At 45.7% G+C, this 20516-nt stretch overlaps 1 protein-coding gene across 2 annotated transcripts in view; it reads left to right on the top strand.

The window, feature by feature from the left end:
* Positions 1-20516, top strand: part of MGAT4B (alpha-1,3-mannosyl-glycoprotein 4-beta-N-acetylglucosaminyltransferase B) — an 802706-nt gene that overhangs the window by 561355 nt on the left and 220835 nt on the right. For both annotated transcript variants that reach the window (XM_068278091.1, XM_068278092.1), the window contains exons 7-8: positions 74-149; positions 5413-5527. In XM_068278091.1, coding sequence (XP_068134192.1) covers positions 74-149; positions 5413-5527 — 191 coding nt within the window. The remainder of the gene's footprint in view (positions 1-73; positions 150-5412; positions 5528-20516) is intronic.

Here is a 20516-nt window from a genome sequence, read left to right as displayed (position 1 = left end):
TCCATCATGGTAATTATCTTTAACTGTTCTTCCTTCGGAATATTAATGTAAATCACTATTTGTTTTTTTGCAGGTGGAGGACAAAACAGAATCTAGATTACTGCTTCCTAATGATGTACGCCCAGTCAAAGGGCACCTACTATGTGCAGGTATGTTTACTCACTGTCACAGCCGTTATACTCTCACTATATGCTGCCCAGTTATAGATTGACGTTGCATGCAAATGGGTGTTGTTACCGGATCCAACTGTTAGCATTTGGATTGTGCAGCCTCCTTTAAAGGAAACCAGAGATGAAGGCTTTGGCACAAAATAAACATATCCCCCGATAGATTTTACAAAATAAATACTATACCTGGTATTTTTGCCGCTCTGGTGTGCCGCTTTTGTGTTTTTTTACTAAAATTCCATGCAAAACACAGTTCATCAGAAAAGCATATTATTTAGGGGGCTGTGGGCAAGCTTAAAAAAAAATAGCTCCTTCCTCGACACCAGCAGCTCCTCCCATCTTATCACAGTTCTTCGTGATGCTGCAGTATACAGAACAGGAAAGCGCCAGAAGGGGGCAGGCTTGGGCTTGAAAAGACATCTGAGAAGACCGAGTCAGCTATAATGATTCCTGAGCAAAGCCAGACTGAATGCTCAGTAGGGGATTTTATCAGGGCTGCTAACAAGCAGTCTGAGCAGTGAAGGATGAAACAGAGAGCAGGTGTTTTCTCTAATGTTCCCACTGATATATATATGGTAAAATACATGAGGGTGCTTCATCTTTGGTACACTTTAAAGTGAACCTTAACTAAAAGATTTTTTTTTTTAAAAAAGCGTTTCACTTACCTGGGGCTTCTACCAGCCCCCACTGCAGCCACTGTGTGCCCTCGCCGTCCTGGAACAATGCTCCAGTCTCCTGCTGCAACTAAATTTTGTTTTTAATGCCTGGGCCGCTCGCTCATGTCTCCTTTGCCGTCCCGCACATGCGCAGTACGAGAAAATGTTTTACTGGGCATGCGCGGGACAGCAAAGACGTGAGCATGAGCAAGGATACACATGGCCAGGGTCGCGCAGGCGCAGTGGACCGGTGACTGGCCTGTAGCCGAAAACTAAACTTAGTCGCAGCAGGGGGCTGTAGCCTCGTTCCAGGATGGCGAAGGCACAGGGCGGCTGCAGGGGGCTGGTAGAAACCCCAGCAAAGTGAAACGCTTTTTTTCATCTTTCGGTTAAGGTTCACTATCAAGGACACCTGAAGTGAGAGGGATATGGAGGCTGCCATATTTCTTTCCTTTTTGACAATGCAGTTCACCTGGCCGACCCTGAACAAGAATGCAGAAAATATAGGGAATTTACCATAAATGTTTCCTGGTGCCCCTGAAGAAGTCTCTATTAGGCGAAACCGGTAGGGTAGAGCAGACTGGGACTCAGACAGATGGAGAGCACCTGTCCTCAGGACCTCCATGGAGATTTGTCTTTATTATGGGCACTGCTAATCCAGGGGACTGAATTGAGGGACAGCAATCTAATCCATGCAAAATAATCAGGGATTCTAACTCTTCCCCAGGGAAGTCGCCCGTCACTTGGCCGCCAAAGTGCAAGCTGGGAGATGTCCATTAATGTGCTTACACTAGGCTGGGGAGCACAGAGGGTGCTTTATATGTGGCACAGGGCAAAGCAAGATGGAGGCCAAGTCCTACATTAATTCAGAAAAGGTTAAAGCAACCCTGGAGGGAGTGGAGAAAAAAATAGATACTCGCGTATGGAGAGGGAAGGCACTGGATGCCATAGTGACTTCCTGGTCTTCACTCTGTGCCTGCACCCCGTTCAAATTTCCCCACTTTGGCGCTCCTAGAGTGCTTCAGAAGACAGGCACATCTGTTCTGTGCAGGCTCAAGCTGGACTTGTGAATGGGCGGTATGGATCTCCTCATGTACGAAAGTCTGAAGCCTTCCAAAGAGATGATCAACCTGCAGGTTCAATAACTGCAACGGGGGACAGTGGTGGACCAAGGGCATGGAGAGAAAGCCAGGAAGGCCCTATGGCCCTATGGAACCTTCCCTCTACATAGGTGGGTATCTATTTTTTTTTTCCTTTTTTGCTTCAGTGTTGCTTTAATGTAATGGATAAAGGGGAAAGAGGCGCCCAAAGAAGATAAAATGCGTTAAAAACAAATAACAATGAAAAAAGTGAGGTGGCTTACCTCAATTAAGACAAATACACGTATTAATAGAATTTTATTGCACCGACAACGCGTTTCGTGCGTGCATACCCACTTCCTCAGGCCAAATAGCAATGCCTAACAGTGCTTGTAGCCACAAATAAGGCACTATTAGGTACTGCTATTTGGTCTGAGGAAGTGTGTATGCTCCCATGAAACGCGTTGCTGGTGCAATAAAATTCTATTAATACGTGAATTTGTCTTCATTGAGGTAAGCCACCTAACTTTTTTCATTTTTATTTGTTTTTAACACATTTTATCTTCTCTGGGTACCTCTTTCCCCTTTATCCTGTGCCTTCACCCTCCTTTTGGAGGGGGATCAACCCTCTTTGACTAATTTAGGTCATTTGAGGTTTGCTTTTTATCAAGAGTGCGACCATCACCAGCTCCGTCTGGTCACCCGAGTGGAGTCGTGTTTATACATCTCCACCTGCATCTAGTGGTTGGTTGCCCTTCTGCAATCCACCTTTGTGAGTATAACCCATCTGCATATTTTGCATACTTCTGGCACTGTGACACACTGCACCATTTGGGCTCCTGTTGTCTCTGTTTTCTTTCTGCAGGGTGCAATTTTCATTATCCCTACTTTTTGTCCTTTAATGTAATCTTCATTGTGAGACCCTATTGCTGCATGTAGGCATCTCTGTGGTGCTGGCTGCTTAGTGGAATTGGTATAATTGCCTCTGTGTCACAGTAATTAATGCAATGGTACAGATGATCGGTGCTGCTTGTGCTACTTTGTAAGCGTGATACAGAAGATTAGCTAATGATGTAGTAAATGCTGATGCAAAGATAACATGAGGCCTGATGCACAAACCACATGGCAACTAGCGCGACCTGCGGTACAAGGGTTATGGGAGCATTGCTTATGTAATCATAGCAACACCCGTGCTACCCATGTACTGTAGGTCGCGCTAATTGCGCAGTGCTAGTAACGGTAATATTGCCGTATGCTGACTGCTTCTTGTTCCTGTGTCAGGACCGTTGTTACATAGCTTGGAAGAGAAAATCATTTTTCATAGCGTGACAACCTGTAAAGGTTTTCAAACCAATAGTCCCAAACAATCAAATCCTCTCTAATCGGAATTGATGTAAAAGGGAATTGATTCCGTCAATGCAGTGCAGAAAGATTTTCAGTAGATTCCAAATCTTCTATCCAGTCCAATGAATACCTTCAATCAGGTCAAGTTGTGGTTGCTGCACATGACTGTAATTGAACCGAATCGAAAAAAGAAAAACGTATTGTGTGTGGACACCTCAGGAGGCAGCCATTAGACCTTGTTTGGAACAAATAATCAGTTGTCAAAGCTATGGCACCCCTGTGTACATTGTGTTGGTGCTTCCAGCTGATCAATCCCTGACAGGAAAATAAACCAGAATTATTGAGTGCCCAAAAGGTTGCCGGGTTGGGCAGCTTGTGTGTACGGGCCTTCCATATCCTTTATCAGAAAAAAATACATGTTCCTGTGCTCAGGGTCGGACTTCTCATGGGCTTGGGCGCTGGAAAAGCAGGAGTGCAGAAGGGCGGCAGGACTAGGGGAGAGATAAGATGCCACAAGTCAAAATAAATCCTATCTCCTGCTCTACTCTAAAGCCATCCCGGCTTTGCTGCACACACAGCCTGAATTCTAGAGCTCTGTGCATCTTCTTTACTTCCTGGTGTGCGATGAGACACTGCTATCTCCTGATGATCCAGGAACATACACAAGCTACAGTTTAGTGCCAGGGTTGGGAGGAGAATTTCTGATCCGGTAAGGTTTACATTGACGGAAATATCAGCTCCAATCTACACCTCAAGCTAACCTGAACAGTACTGGTGGTCATATTCTGTTAATGACTTGAGCCATTCCTTCTTCTTTCTCCCCTGGACTCCTAAATCTCAAACAGAAGGAAGTGAGGGTACCCCCAGCCGAGAAATGTATGTCAGCCCCTTCTAAGCTAAAACTTAACCCCTTGCTGGCTCATTTTAAAGGTAGCAGTACTGCAGTATTGTACCGTGATAACCATCAGTAAAAAAAAATCAATAAAAAGAATCAGGAAAATCATTAAGTCTGAAGAAATAAAAGGGTTAAACTTTTCTTCTCAGGTAATTGTTGCTTTTTGATAGCTGAGCAACAGGTCTCTGATTACAGGAGAGCAGAAGGGGAGGTTAATTTTGCTCTGCTACTTCGCCACTTATGCCTGGTACACACCATGCAATTTTCCATAAGATAGACGAGCCGACTATTATTTTCAGGTCTGATTTCTGATCGTTTTTCTGATCAACTATGTTTAGAAGTTGTCGGAAAAATTGATTTGACCCATCAATCTGATGGGAAATTGCATGTTGTGTTCCAGGCATTAGGAACTCACCTCTCTGACAGGAAATACAATCAGCTTTTCAGCTGAGCGAAAACATACACAGAAGACACAGGGTGGGGCGAGCGTTTGGTGGCAGTGGGCCTTGGGCCCTGGCTGTGCTGGTAGTCAGGGATGGGCTTTCAAGTAACGTAGTACTCAAATTCAGAAGTCAAATGAAGTCTAATGACTTCACATATGACCGCAGGATGGGGTGTTAACTTACCCAGAATTCTTTGCGATGTCTGTGTTTCATTCATAGGCATAATGAAAGCCACGTTGCATGACTCACTACCGCGCTTCCTCTTTCGAGCCGGAAGGGGGAATCAAGGAAGTGAGTGGTGGAACACGGCTTTTTATTACACCTATGATTCGTAATGAAACACAGACGTCCCGAAGACTTCTGGGTAAGTTACCCATCCCGCGGTCACACGTGAAGTCATTAGACTTCATTTGACTTCCGAATTTGAGTCCGTCTGGACTCGAAAGCCCATGCCTGCTGGCAGTATTTCACGAGTGTTTAGCTTTTTGCCTCGAGTTTCCCTTTAATCATGGAAAAGCCTATTAAAGCTCCCCTATTGTCTGTCATAATGTTACATTAGTCGTTGCGGGATTCGCATTTACAAGGCAGACTGTGTACAAATCTGTTTTCTCTTTTTTTGTTCCCCCTCTTTCTTTTGCTCTGGAATAGAATTATAAATCCCTTTCAGGCGTAGAGTGCTTTTAACCCAGCTTCCGAGGATCAGAAAATAAATTGTTTCCCTTCATAAAGAGATGATTTCTGTGGCTGTGTAATGAAAGGTTTGCGCACAATGCCGAGCCATTGTTACTCATCGAGGTGCCATTTCCTTTCATGTCTCCATTCTTCCAGCTGGAGGACGATATCGTGGCTAAACCCAACTATCTGAGCACAATGAAGAACTTTGCCCTTCAGCAGCCCTCCGAGGAGTGGATGATTCTGGAATTCTCTCAACTCGGCTTCATCGGTAAATGTTATGGAAAACGCCTTTTTATCCCGTTGTTTACTTTTATGTACCGTCTTTTGTCAGGCGCTTTCTTTTTAAACACAATGCTACGCTTGCTTGTTAGTTTTTGTTGTAGTGATGCTAATCATTTGGATATGAAATGAGTACAATTCAGAGGCGACCTGTAGTGACAGGAATGCAGAGGTCGAAATGTGTTTATTTTTTACCTTTTAGAATATTCTGCTTTGTCTGGCGGTCATGCTGCTCTCTTGGTTGTAGTAGTTTTAGTAGAAGAGTTGTACACTTAACAGGCTTGTAGTGGAGGCAGAATGGAATCAAAGCATCTGACTAACTTAAAGTGGCATAACACTCAGCATTTACTCTTTGTCCTAAAAGATTATTTACATAAATACATAAAACCTACTACCACAAAAATAATTGTAGCAGAACAACATTCAAACAGTCAAACACGGCGCTTCTTCTGTGGAAGGCTTTCTGGCCGCATCCAAAGAGGTGATAACATTATCTTTTGTTTCCATTCCTTTGTTAGATACATTTAGGCTGGTTTCACAGTGGGACGTTACAGGCGCACGTTAGAGCAGCCTGTAACGCAGCCCACCGCACATTAATGAAAAATCAATGGGGCTGTTCACAGTGCGGACGTTGCGTTACATTGTAACGCTGCGTCACAAGGCAACGTACTGCATGCAGTACTTTGGACGCGGCTGAGCCGCGTTAGACTGCTTGCACATGCTCAGTAATGTTGGGGAGGAGCGGAGAGCGGCCAGGCACATGGCTAATTAATATGCACTGCACTTACTTCCTGGAGCAGCCGCTCTGTGCGGCGATTGGCCGGCGGGACCACGTGATGCCGCATGTGCACAAGAGTGCGCATCACGGCATCACTGACGCCAGAGTGAGCTGCACAACGCGGCTCACTCTGACGTCCAGATCCAGCACCACCAGGCGTTGAGTTAGGGGGACGTTATGCGACCTTAACGCCCCCTCTAACGCAACGTCCTGGTGTGAAATTAGCCTTAGTATACAACCAGCAGCATGCTGAAACTGAACTGCACTGAGCTGAGAAGCAGAGAGAGCTGAGAAATGATCACTAATTAGATTTTAATATATAAATACAGCAGCTTTCAGTAAAATGCAATAGCAGCTTTCAGAGCAGATAAACTGTACTTTTAGAACTTGTAATTTGTAAACAGGACTTGTGCACAAAGAAAAGCAAAAGTGGTAGCTGTATGGGTAATAAAAAGTAGGAAGACACATTTTTATTGAATGTTATGTCAGAGTTTTATCCCACTGATACTGAAGCGAGCTGCAAATAATGAGTTAGATACTCATCTATGTCGAGGGAAGGCTCTGGATCCCGTAGAGCCTTCCTGGTCATCTCATATCACTGTTGTCCAGGCCTTCAGGACTCAGAAACCACTTGTGTCCCTGAGTGGTTCTGAAAATGGGCGCATTCGTACTGCTCATGTGCGATCCTGGACTCACACATGCACGGTATGGATTCACTCATCTTCAAAAGTATTCAGGGACGCGAGCACTTTGAAGGCTGCTCGAGAAGGGCAAAGGAGATATTTGACAAAGCTGGTCGAAGAACCTCACGGGAGCCCAGGTGAGAGGACTGGGAAGGCAAACCTTCCCTCTCCAGTGCTACTGTAGAAAGGAACCACTCTCCCCCCCCCCATAATATATATATATATATATATATATATATATATATATATATATATATATATATATATATATCAAAGTTCCTGGTATCTGGCATCGGTAAGTACTGTGTTTTGTGGACTATAGGTACAAAGGGGGCATCATCCACAGGGTGCCCCTTCACCATGGATGCACCAGGTTTAGTATATATTTTTCCCCTGGTTTTGTCCTCTATACCTAGGTGTGTCTTATGTTCAGGAGTGTCTTATAGTCCGAAAAATATGGTACTTTAATCATTGCAAAACCCCTGCAAAAACTTAGTCCCCTTTATCCACTCAGGCATGCCAGTTAGTTGAGACTTCCGGTTGCATGAGTATATGTAAAATACATAAAATGTACAGTTGGTCCACTACTTATCAAAACGTTCCATTCTAGTAGTTTGTAAGTCGAGTGATGCATTACACGTACTGGTGGTTATATGATTTACTTTGGGACAACTCTGGATTTGGAAATATGGTAAAAACTGTGTTGTTTGGTTGTTTTCAATGTGCAATAAAGCACCCCTGATTTAAAAGATACTTACCTCAGTAGTTGGAAACATCTTCATAGTCCAGATGCATCTTAGATCTTACAGTGCAGGGAACCTCTTCATCTGCTGGCCTTGCTACCAGCCATAGACGAACGCATCTGGATTAACCTCCTTGCCGGTTATCCCGAACTCAGTTCGGGGTAACCTGCGCAGGAGGATTTCTCAGGCCCCGCTGGGCCGATTTGCATAATTTTTTTTTTGTTACAAGCAGCTAGCACTTTGCTAGCTGCTTGTAACTTCCGATCGCCGCCGCCGATCCGCCGCAATCCGCCGCGCCGAGTCGCTCCCCCCCGCCCCAGACCCCTGCGCTGCTTGGCCAATCAGTGCCAGGCAGCGTTGAGGGGCGGATCGGAATTCCCTATGACGTCCCGACGTCCATGACGTCGGTGACGTCATCCCGCCCGGTCGCCATGGCGACCGAGGAAGCCCTGCAGGAAATCCCGTTCTGAACGGGATTTCCTACATACTCTGATCGCGAAGGCGATCGGAGTGGGTGGGGGGATGCCGCCGCTTAGCGGCTATCATGTAGCGAGCCCTAGGCTCGCTACATGATTTAACCTCCTTGGCGGTAACCCAGTGTGTGACACGGGGTAAGCCGCCGGAGGGTGCCGCTCAGGCCCTGCTGGGCCGATTTACTTAATTTTTTTTTTGCTGGACGCAGCTAGCACTTTGCTAGCTGCGCCAGCACCCCGATCGCCGCAGCCGCGCGCCCGATCGCCGCTATCCGGTGCGGCGCGCGGCCCCCCCCAGACCCCGAGCGCTGCCTGGCCAATCAGTGCCAAGCAGCGCCGAGGGGTGGATCGGGTCTCCCAATGACGTCCCGACGTCGCTGACGTCGGTGACGTCATCCCGCCCCGTCGCCATGGCGACGGGGGAAGCCCTCCAGGAAATCCCGTTCTTTGAACGGGATTTCCTGATCGCCTATCGCCGGAGGCGATCGGCGGGGCTGGGGGGATGCCGCTGAGCAGCGGCTATCATGTAGCGAGCCCTCGGCTCGCTACATGATAAAAAAAAAAAAAAAAATTTAAAAAAACTGTTGCGCTTCCCCCTGGCGGTATTTTTCATACCGCCAAGGGGGTTAAAAAAAAAAAAAAAAAAAACCTCCTGCGCTGCCTCCTTGGCGGAGGAATTGAACCGGCAAGGAGGTTAAGCATGCATGAGTAGGGCTTGCGCATGCCCAGTAGAATGAATCTTGTCGTGTACAGCTGTTTTAATCTATCCACAAGCGCTTTGTTCTACTGAGCATTAAGTTCAGAAAAGGGGGCAGAGCCAAAAACAGCCAATCAGATTTATTTGATTGATTTCAGCCATTCTTACACTGTTATTGGCAGGGTTCCCAAACTTGGCACAGTTGGTCACTGGGTGACTGGGATTAATATTCAGGAAAGTGGGTGGGGCCTGCAAAAGCCAATCAAAATTCACCTATTGATTTTCAAGGACAATATTTAAATACTGCCATTCTTCCATTGCGAATGCCAGAACCTAGTCATTGGGTGACTGAGGTTCAAATACAGAAAAGGGGACGTGACACAAACAGCAAATCAGATTTGTTTCATTGATAAACTGCTTCCAGTCTCACATTATTGAGGCCAAGGACCCCAAAGTTCACAAACTTGGTCATTGAGTGACTGTATGTCAAGGTTAGAAACCGTGGGTGGAGCCAAAAACAACTAACTTTTTACATGGGAAAATATAAAATTGCAGCCATTCTTACACTGTTATTGGCAGCATTTTCAAACTTGGCACACTTGCTCACTGAGTGACTGGAATAAATATTTAGGTAAGTGGGTGGAGCCTACAACAGCCAACAAAATTCACCTAATTATTTTTAAGGAGAATATTTAAATTGTTTCCATTCTTACACTGTTAATGGCAGAGGCCTCAAATTTTGTACAATCAGTCACTAGGTGACTGGGATTCAAATTTATAAAAATTGGGCGGGGCCACAAAACTGCCAATCAGATTTCTCCCTGTCATGGAGTCAAGTCTATGAGGAGGTGCGTATAGCGCAAAACAATTGTCGGGCTTACTTGTCTCTGTGGGTGTGCTGCAACGTCAGATGGGTGATGTATCACTGCATATCTGATGCCGTGTGCTATTGACTTAAAGCCTTTTATGCCTGGATAAAATCAGATGCTTGGAGCTACTGCTGCCCACGTTTGTCTCTTCTTTTTGAATGCCAATCAGATTTACTTGATTGATTTCAATGGGGAAAATTAAACTGCTTCTATTCTCACATTATTGAAGCCGAGGACCCCAAAGCTCACAAACTTAGTCATTAAGTGACTGTGTGTCAAGGTTAGAAAAAGTGGGCGAAGCCAACAACAACCAAATACATACCCGAGCAACGCTGGGTCTTCAGCTAGTTGTTAAGAAAAGCTTGCCTGTACATAGCATTCTTTAATCACTTGAGGACCGCAGTGTTAAACCCCCCTAAAGACCAGGCCTTTTTATTGTTAATTGGCCACTGCAGCTTTAAGGCCAAGCTGCAGGGCCGCACAACAGCACACAAGTGATTCTATTCTCCCCCCCCCCCCTCCCTTTTCTCCCCACCAACAGAGCTCTGTTGGTGGGGTCTGATCGCTGGCCCCTGTGTTTGTTTATTTTTTAATAAATATTTATGTTTGTGTTTTTTTTTATTTTGTTTTTTTACTATACATGTTTTTGTTTTTTTTTACACTAAACCCCTCCTCCCCCCAGCCAGCCAATCCTGGCGATCGGCTGTCATAGGCTTCTGCGTATGAGAGCCGATCGCTCTCTTGTCCCCCAGGGGGACAGCCGTGTCGCACGACTGTCCCCAGTACAGCGCTGCTGCTGATCGCAGTGCTGTACTAACTAAAGACGTCTCACAGAGACTGAAGGCGGGGCGGAGCTCCGTCCCCCAAGCAGGAGATACGCGTGCAGCATGCGCGCAAGGCGCAATCTCCTGCAAAATGCAGCCCCAGGACTTGACGCCAATTAACGTCCATTGGCGTGGGGCGGTCTTCAAGTAGTTAAGAAAAAAAAACAAAAAACTCCAACATCAGAAAAAGCACAGTCCGGGCACTAGTCTAACGTTCATAAATGTCACCTTTTTATTTCATCCTTATGATCTGAAAAAACAAATACAGGTTCAGTCAGCCTGACATTCGTTTCACAGGTTCCCCAGCTTCATCAGATTTTGTAATTAAAAAAAAAATATTGTGGTCTCTGCAGAGGTGTAGCTAGAGATTATGGGGCCCCATAGCAGAATTTTGATGGGGCCATCAGACCTAGACACTAAGGCTCCCTGCACACTGCAAATCCGTTTTGCGATTCCGATTCCGATTTGCAATTTCGATTTTCCCTGAATACAATCAACAGAAAAACAGAGGAAAAAATGCAGCATGCAGTAATGATTAAAAATCGGAATCGGATGTAAAAACCGATTGAAAATCGGAATCGCATGCAGTGTGCAGGGGGCCTTAAACAATGCTATCTGCCTATACACTATGGGATATGAGTTGACTGGCCAATGTTTATTCCTATGCACTGTAAACAGTCTATGAGATAACGTCAGAGGGTGGAGAAACACAGGAAAATAAATAGTGAACACATCAGTTACCACTTTGGCCACCTCTGCTTTAGGGCCCCATAGGAGTTGCTATGGCTGCTATCCCTATTGCTACGCCCCTGTGTCTCTGACAAAGTGGGGGAACACACAAAACTGTTGTCAGGGTCGAGTTGATGGAAGTTGGACCAGTGCCCGGACTTTGCTTTTTTTGTGATGTTGGACACTGTTGTATTTTAAATTGAAGTGCACAGTCCTTACACCTGGATACTCCTATATAGGGATGGCACTGCCTTGGAGAAATCTGAGTACCAACCTTCTGTTTCTGTTGTTGATTCTTAAAAAAAAAATGCTGGACAGGAAGCACCTGTTTTGCATACTCAGTCCCCCTGGTGAGAGTTCGGGTATGACTACTGTACAGCTAGACAAGAAAAAAAGGATGACTGTGTCTCCACCTGGATTTCAAGCAATAGTAGCTGTATTTATTGTACCATAGTTCAAAAAGGCACACAACATTTCGGCCAGCAAACTTTTTTCAGTTGTTAGGAAACAGCAAAAAGGCCTGCTGGCCGGAAATGTTGTGTCTTTTTGAACTATGGTACAATAAATACAGCTACTATTGCTTGAAATCCAGGTGGGGACCTGGTCATCCTTTCTTTTTGTCCTGTACTGCTGCACCTTTGGTGGATCCAGGTGTGGACTAATTGACTCCCTGGTGTGAGAATTCACAGTCCTGTGAGCTGGTGGACAGTTTTTCAACTTAGTTTGCTGTACAGCTAGTGTCTCATTATGTTGCTATAGAAAAGGACGGAGAGACGGTGGCACATGTCTAAGAAGGAGGGGTAAGACAGGGAACAATGCTCTCAGCCTGCGTTCGGCTGAGGTGATCCAGCAATCTGTTTTGTGTATAGCCTAGGCTGAGGAGAAAGCAATGTTATGCTTCTTCCGGGAAGGCGGGGTGATAACAACCAGAGATGACATGTGACATGATGAAATAGACATGTGCATATACAGTGGCAAGCATATGCTGTGCTCCTTTCCTTTTACCCTGTGTGAAAGAGTTTATAATTAGCTAAGGTACTAACAGTTTTTCTCCAGTCTGGACTCCTAAGCAGATATCTGGGCTTTTTCCTGTGAGAGGAAAAGAGAAAAAGATCAGTAGTTAATGTATTTTCTCTCTGGGACTCTTGAGGCACTGCAATTGAGCAGAGACTTTGAAACATTAAATCTGCTTTGTAAATGTTTATACATAAAATAATTCCGTGAGATATCTAAAAGAGTCATTTTTAAGCGTAGAAGCACAGATCCAATTGTTTATCTCATTAGTTTATTTTAATCTCTGGTTCACTTTAAGCAAAACTGGCTCCTCCCTCCCCAGTCACATGACCCTGTTGAAATTCCTTATCATTGTATTTCCTGTCCAGAGAACATCTGTCAAGCACATCTAGCCTAGGTCTATCCTGATTACAGGATAGACCTAGGCTAGATGCACGCACATGCACTTCCTGTTCAGCATGTTTTCAACAAAAGTATATACAAAAAAAAATATTATTTTTTTCCTTTACATTTCATTATTATTATTATTATTTATAATTGAATTCATATAGCACCAACACATTACGCAGTGCTGTACAATAAATACGATTATGGACAATGATAACAGGGGTGATAGACAACACAATACAGGTAATAAGCAATATGATACACAATGCCAGGTCATGCACTGGAGTAGTAGTCCCAATAATACAAGTTCACATTATTCTGTGAGAAGAGTGCACAATCAGGTATGATACACAAGGAGGGAGGGCCCTGCCAAAGGCTTACAATCTAGAGGGAGGGGTGGTGACACAGAAGGAGGGGGCTGCAGCGAGAGGTTCTCGGCAGAGAGAGTTAGGGCAGCAACGAAGTGGGGTAGGGCTCCTTGAAGAGTTGAGTTTTGAGGGCTTGTTTGAAGGTGTTGAAGGAGGGGGCAAGCCTGATGGGCAGTGGGAGAGTGTTCCACAGGATGGGGGCCTGATGGGCAGTGGGAGAGAGTTTCAAAGGATGGGGGCAGCTCTAGTGAAGTCCTGTAGTTGAGCATGGGAGTGGTTAGGAGGAAGTTGTTGGAGGAGCGAAGTGGGCGGCCAGGTGTGTATCTGCTGACCAGGTCAGTCGGGCAAGACTTGTGTAGGCCAAACATAGAAACTTGAAGCTAATTCTGAAGCGGATCAGAAGTCATCAACGGGATTTGCATAGGGGAATACATTTATTTTAGTTTTCCTTTTCTTGAATTGAGAAAATGAGAACTTCCTGTTACAATTCTGCTATTCTGCACCACTGTCAGGTTTTTACTTTAATTTTTTTCTTTCAGTTCTGTAGAAGATGTAGATGTCACAGAGCACCTATTCCTGCAGAATCAACTCTACCTTCTTAATGCAAGGAGAGCCTCAAATGTCCCCATTTGCATTTCCACCTAGTTTTATGCAGTAATGGGAGTGAGTTGTTGCGCTCGGAGCACTGATTACTATTTCCTACACAACAATGGGAGATTGCAGCAGTTTTAGTTACATTAAAATGGATGGGGAGAGAGCAGAAGCGCTGAACATGAATAAAACCCTCGGAATATCACAGATTTACATTCTTAGACCTTTCGGGCTGCCGATCCTCTATGAAGATTAGCCGGGAACATTACTGTTATTTGTTGGGTGGCATTTATAGAGAATAGTGTATGATATCGGAACGCCTGCGTACAAGGCTCATCAGCGCAGAGTTACTGTGTACCTGTCACACGGGCTAATGGAAATACAGCTTCCTGCAAATTGAAATCTTTGAATCAGATATTTCTCATGCATTTATTTGCGCTTACATAATCTTTAAAGGGTACCCGAGGTGACATGTGACATAATGAGATAAACATCTGTATGATAAGTGCCAAACATATTCATAGCTAGACTGTGTTTAATTTATTTTCATTTCCTGCCTGAAAGAGTTAATATTTAGCAATGCTAGTGACAGCTTCTCTCTCTCGTCAGACCCTTGTCTGATTATAGCGTAACCCTCATTGATAAGGAATTGCATTCATAAAACTTTTTCCTGAAAAGAACAACTTCCGAGAGCAGGGAATAGATTAAAAAAAAGTTCAGGTATTTTAGCTCTTGGAGACTTTATAGTCTGCCAGTGAGCAGAGATAATAAAACATTAAATCTACTTTGTAAGGCCCGGTTCACACTGAGAATCACAAAACATAATCACCTAGCGATCGAGATATTGCATTGTGATGTTTCACAAGTTTGCCATGATTACGTTTTGCTATTCTCATTTCCATGAATGAGAATCGCATTGCAATCGCCCAGAAAATGCTGCATGCCACTTGTTCGCAAAATCGCAATCGCACCACAAGCGCATGAAGTAAAACCATAGCATATCTAAAAAGTCATTGTTAGGAGTAATGCTGGGAATACACGATGCGTTTCTGCCGCTCCATTCTCCGCTCAATCCTTTTTGCAGCTGGATTCTCCACTCAATTCTCTTATCTTCTGCTCATTTTTCCTATCTTTTTCCATTCACTTGGAAATCGAGCGGCAAAATGATCGAACGTGATATCAGACATGTCGGAAATTATCTATCAAACCATCTATCTGCTGCAACGCATCGTAAATTCCCAGCATTAGGAGTAATTGTTATCTCATCAGATCATTTTCATCTCAGGTTTACTTAAAGTGAACCCGAGGTAGCTTCCTAAGAATGAAATCCGCACACAGAGGCTGGGTCTGCCTATACTGCCCAGCCTCTGTTGCTATCTCAAATCCCCCCTAAGTTCCCCCTGCGCTCTGCTATGCCCTTATAAATCACAGCCGCCCTGTTAACACACAGCGGGCTATGTTTTCCTCTGTAGTGTCACTCTCGCCGCTCCCCCCCCCCCCCCCTGCATAGCTTCGGTCCCCGCCCGCGTCCCTTCCCTCCAATCAGTGGGGAGGGAAGGGACGCGGGCAGGGACCGGAGCTATGCAGGAGGCGGGGGGAGCGGCGAGAGTGACACTACAGAGGTAAACACAGCCCGCTGCGACACACTTCGTGTCGACAGCGCGGCTGTGATTTATGGGGGATAGCAGAGCGCAGGGGGAACTTAGGGGGGGATTGAGATAGCAACAGAGGCTGGGCAGTATAGGCAGACCCAGCCTCTGTGTGCGGATTTCATTCTTAGGAAGCCACCTCGGGTTCTCTTTAAGTTCAAGGCTGGACATAAAAGTATTGATTTCTCCAACCAGTTCCATCCAGTTATTATCACCGGAGGCTGTTACAAGTAATCACAAGTTATTACTCGTGTTTCAAATGAGGCTTAATTGGCGCAGGTGTGCGGCTGCGATACAAGAGGTTATTTACCTATAATTCCACCGTCTGCCCTGCGTTCCAAACAGCTTGCACACGTGTCCTATTGGTCGTGTTGCAAACCTCACACCGGAGCACTTCCTCCTTCCAGCTTGAAGGAGGAAGTGCGCCCGTGTGAGGCTTGCAATGTGACCAATAGGACGTGTGCAAGCTCTTTGGAATGCAGGGCGGACGGCGGAATTATTAGTAAATAACCCCTTGTATCCCAGCCGCACACCTGCGCCAATTAAACTTCATTTTAATCACGAGTAATCACTCGTGACTACTGGTAACAGCCTTATCATCACTGGTTTCATCATTTTTATTAAATAGGCCAGAAATGGATTGTCCCAACCCACCCAATCAATCGGATTTCAAATGATTTGGGACAGTTAACTGATCAAAAGGGTAATTGGCATGTTGAAAGATCCACATCACGTGGAAGGCGGCAGAGCGGGGTACTGAATGGAGTAATGCTGGGAATACGCCATACGTTTTTTCGGCACAGAGATGGCTCGATAAATAATTTCCGACAAGTCCGATCGGATTTCAATTGTCTTTCTGATTGATTTTCTCATAGAAGTGAATGAAAATCGATCAGAAAAACAATTGGAAAATAAATCTGCCAACAAAACTCATCATGTATACTAAGCATAATACAACACTTGTAGTTTGATTCTCAGTTCTGTTTCTGCTGAAGTCTACATGAGGTTGGGTGGACAAGGTGGTAGAATCAGGCACGGTTAGGCCTCTTTTCCAAGAGCATCTGAAGGCAGTCAGCTGTTCCCATTCACAGGTGCCCTTCCCCACCAGGGATCAGCGAAGCGCTGTTGCTAATCTATCCCTATAGAATCATTCTCATTGCAGTGTTTGTGATTTGCATAAATCGCAATCGTGCTGCATGCATCGCTTTGTGGGCGTTTGCGACTTGATTCTCGTTCTATTGGGCGGTAATCACAGTGCAGATCATGGCAAAATCGCCACCCAAAAACAATTTGAATTCCGAGTGTGAACTAGCCTTCCGGCCGGTTTCAGATTAACACCCTTTTAGCCACTTATTTAGGAAAGGGTTCTTTACAGTAAGAGTGATTAAGATGTGGAATGCATTGCCACAGGAAGTCGTTATGGCAAACTCTATACCTGCATTTAAAGGGGGCTTAGATGCTTTCCTTGCGTTGAAAGACATCCATGGCTACAATTACTAGGTAATGCCTAATGATGTTGATCCAGGGATTTTATCTGATTGCCATCTGGAGTCGGGAAGGAATTTTTCCCTTTAGGGGCTAATTGGACCATGCCTTGTAAGGGTTTTTTCCCCTTCCTCTGGATCAACAGGGATATGTGAGGGAGCAGGCTGGAGTTGTACTTTGTACTGGTTGAACTCGATGGACGTATGTCTTTTTTCAACCAAAATAACTATGTAACTATGTAACCCTGCGTTTTACTTACGTTGCAATGGGATGATCGCACAGCAACACAAAAAAGAAGCTTTGTACACACCTATGTTGATGTGCAGTAATGAAATTTTTGCCAGTTGCACAAAGGATACAATTTAAAATCCTTACTCTCGCCTACAAAGCTCTCCACAACATACTGTAGCTCCGTCCTATCTAAATCAACTTATTTCCAGATGCCATCCTACACGCAATCTTTTATTACACTTTTTATGATTTACACTTTTTGTGCCCCTAAGCCTAGTTTGCCGTGGCTCCCCTTTCTTGTGTAGCAGCTTCCCTCCCATTCCATGTGCAGCCCCCTCTTCCATGTGTATCATTCATTTACAGCAGTGCGCCTCCTATTCCATGTGCAGCCCCCTCTTCCATGTGTATCATCCTTGTACAGCAGCCCCTCCCATTCCATATGCAGCCCCCTCTTCCATGTGTATCATCCTTGTACAGCAGCCCCTCCCATTCCATGTGCAGCCCCCTCTTCCATGTGTAAAATCCATGTACAGCAGCCCCCCTCCCATTCCATGTGCAGCCCCCTCTTCCATGTGTATCATCCATTTACAGCAGTGCCCCTCCTATTCCATGTGCAGCCCCCTCTTCCATGTGTATCATTCATTTACAGCAGTGCGCCTCCTATTCCATGTGCAGCCCCCTCTTCCATGTGTATCATCCTTGTACAGCAGCCCCTCCCATTCCATGTGCAGCCCCCTATTCCATGTGTATCATCCTTGTACAGCAGCCCCTCCCATTCCATGTGCAGCCCCCTCTTCCATGTGTATCATCCTTGTACAGCAGCCCCTCCCATTCCATGTGCAGCCCCCTCTTCCATGTGTATCATCCTTGTACAGCAGCCCCTCCCATTCCATGTGCAGCCCCCTCTTCCATGTGTATCATCCATGTACAGCAGCCCCTCCCATTCCATGTGCAGCCCCCTCTTCCATGTGTATCATTCATTTACAGCAGTCCATGTGCAGCCCCCTCTTCCATGCGTATTATCCATGTACAGCAGCCCCTCCCATTCCATGTGCAGCCCCCTCTTCCATGTGTATCATCCATGTACAGCAGCCCCTCCCATTCCATGTGCAGCCCCCTCTTCCATGTGTATCATTCATTTACAGCAGTGCGCCTCCCATTCCATGTGCAGCCCCCTCTTCCATGTGTATCATCCATGTACAGCAGCCCCTCCCATTCCATGTGCAGCCCTCTCTTCCATGTGTATCATCCATTTACAGCAGTGCCCCTCCTATTCCATGTGCAGCCCCCTCTTCCATGTGTATCATTCATTTACAGCAGTGCGCCTCCTATTCCATGTGCAGCCCCCTCTTCCATGTGTATCATCCTTGTACAGCAGCCCCTCCCATTCCATGTGCAGCCCCCTCTTCCATGCATATCATCTATGTATAGCAATCCCTTTCTTTTATGAACAGCTCCCTTGAGCATCAGTTTACTTTTTCTTGTGTTGCTCCCCATTTTCATTGTCCTTTTTCATATGCAGTTAGGGCCGGTTCACACTTGCGGTTTTGCAAAAACCGCACCGGATGTCCGGACCGCACCGGAGCCGGATCGGACCTGAACCGTACGGTTCCTGTCCGGATCCGGTCCGGTTGCATACGGTTTCCGTGCGGTATGAACACGGTTGCGGTCCGGATCCGGATTCTTAAAGAGTAACAACCTGTATAAAAACAAAAAAAAATGTTGGGGTCTGGGAGGTCAGCAGAAGGGGGACCTGTGGAATCAGGCCCTCTGCTGTTTAGCACTCACCTCCACCTCCGACATGCTGCCAACATCTCCGGATCCGGATCCAGCTGTGCTGCTCCACTCCAAAATGCTTGCCCATGTGTCCCCAGCCAATATCGCTGCAAAAATCCGCATAGGAAGTGGGGTAGAACATCCGGATTTTTTGCCAGTGTGTTGTGCGCTCTCCGGTTCTCATTGGTTTCCATTGGCCGGATGGTGCAGTCCGGCTCCGCCCCGGATACGGCTGCCGGAGGAGCCGGACCAAAAAATAGCGCATGTTGGAACGGACACCGGAGTCCGGATCCGGTCCGGCTCCGGTCCGGACGAAACGGACACATGTGAACCCTGGCATAGATTTACATTGCTATGCCGTGCGTCCGTTTCGTCCGGCCAGCATGCGGTGCGGCTCCGGCACGGCTATTCCGGATAGCCACCGCTAATGTGAACCGGGCCTTACCCTTCTTTCATGAACAGGCGCCCCTTGGCCTACAGCCCCCCTGAAGCCCGGGCCTTTGTAGCCTTTCCACAAATCTGTCCCTGATTGGGATGAAGTTAAATAGTGGGTTAAAATTCCTGTTTAGTAAAGCTCCAGATGCCTGATTGCAGTTCTGTTTTTCTTGTTGATGTTGTTATTGTTGTTGCCTACCCTGTTTTTGTTCCCATAAGCTACGCTACTATGTATGTGCTTGGGGGGGGGGGTGTGTGTGGGTGTGGGGAGTGTGCAGGATGCAGGGAGATGTGCTGATTGGTGGTTGGGGGCATTACAGACAGTTATTTTTCAGATTATTTGCTCAGTGGGAGCTATTTGTTCTGTTGTTACTGTTGTTATGTTCTTAAGTTATAATTAGAGCGGAATATTCCACTGTGCTCTGCAGCTGGGGGCAGCTTACAGCTCAATGCTCACCTCGTTATACACATACGTAGATCTGTAATAAAATATCGCAGATAGAAATAGCGCATATGTGCTCCTTGGAGGACAGAATAACACTTACGGAACAAACAGGCAGAGGTTTATAATCACCGCTCAGAAGATTTTACTAATTATAGCCTATTTCTGAGAACGCCGCAGTTGCATAAAATTAAATCGCACTTTATGGAGTCCTTTATTCTGAGTCGGCTTTTATTAACACCCCGCAGAATTTCATTGCAGAATCATTTAATCCCGTGTATTGGATTTAAGTAATTCATGAAATTTACTAGAAGTAATTTCTGAAAGGGACATAATGATTGTCTTGCCTTCTAAAATTAGTGCGCGCAGCGCCGGTGCTGGCAGTGGCTCAGCCGGTGAACTATGGCTCTCATTCACTCGGTGCTGTTAAAAGCACATCGCAGTCAGATGTTCTAATTATGCATCTAACTCACTAAGAGGCATGGGCGGGGGAGCAGAGCCATCCTTGCATGCATATTATCTAACTATCTGACCCAATAGCTACATCCACAAACTTGCTGGGATTTTTACTTACATGAAAAAGATCAGAATATGGGCAACACAGTGACGTAGTGAATAGCACTCTTGCCTTGCAGCGCTGGGTCCTCGGTTTGAATTCCAGCCAGAAATTCCTGTTTTTTTCTATAAACTTCCAATCGGACATGTTGGAAAAATCTTTATATTTGATGGAATGGAATAATCAAACTAAATGATCTAATCATAAAAAATTGTACCAGGTATGGGCACCATTACACTTAGGGCCCT

Source organism: Hyperolius riggenbachi, chromosome 3 (assembly GCF_040937935.1).
Source record: "Hyperolius riggenbachi isolate aHypRig1 chromosome 3, aHypRig1.pri, whole genome shotgun sequence".
Classification (NCBI taxonomy): Eukaryota; Metazoa; Chordata; class Amphibia; order Anura; family Hyperoliidae; genus Hyperolius; species Hyperolius riggenbachi.
This window is presented reverse-complemented; position numbering and strand designations above follow the sequence as displayed.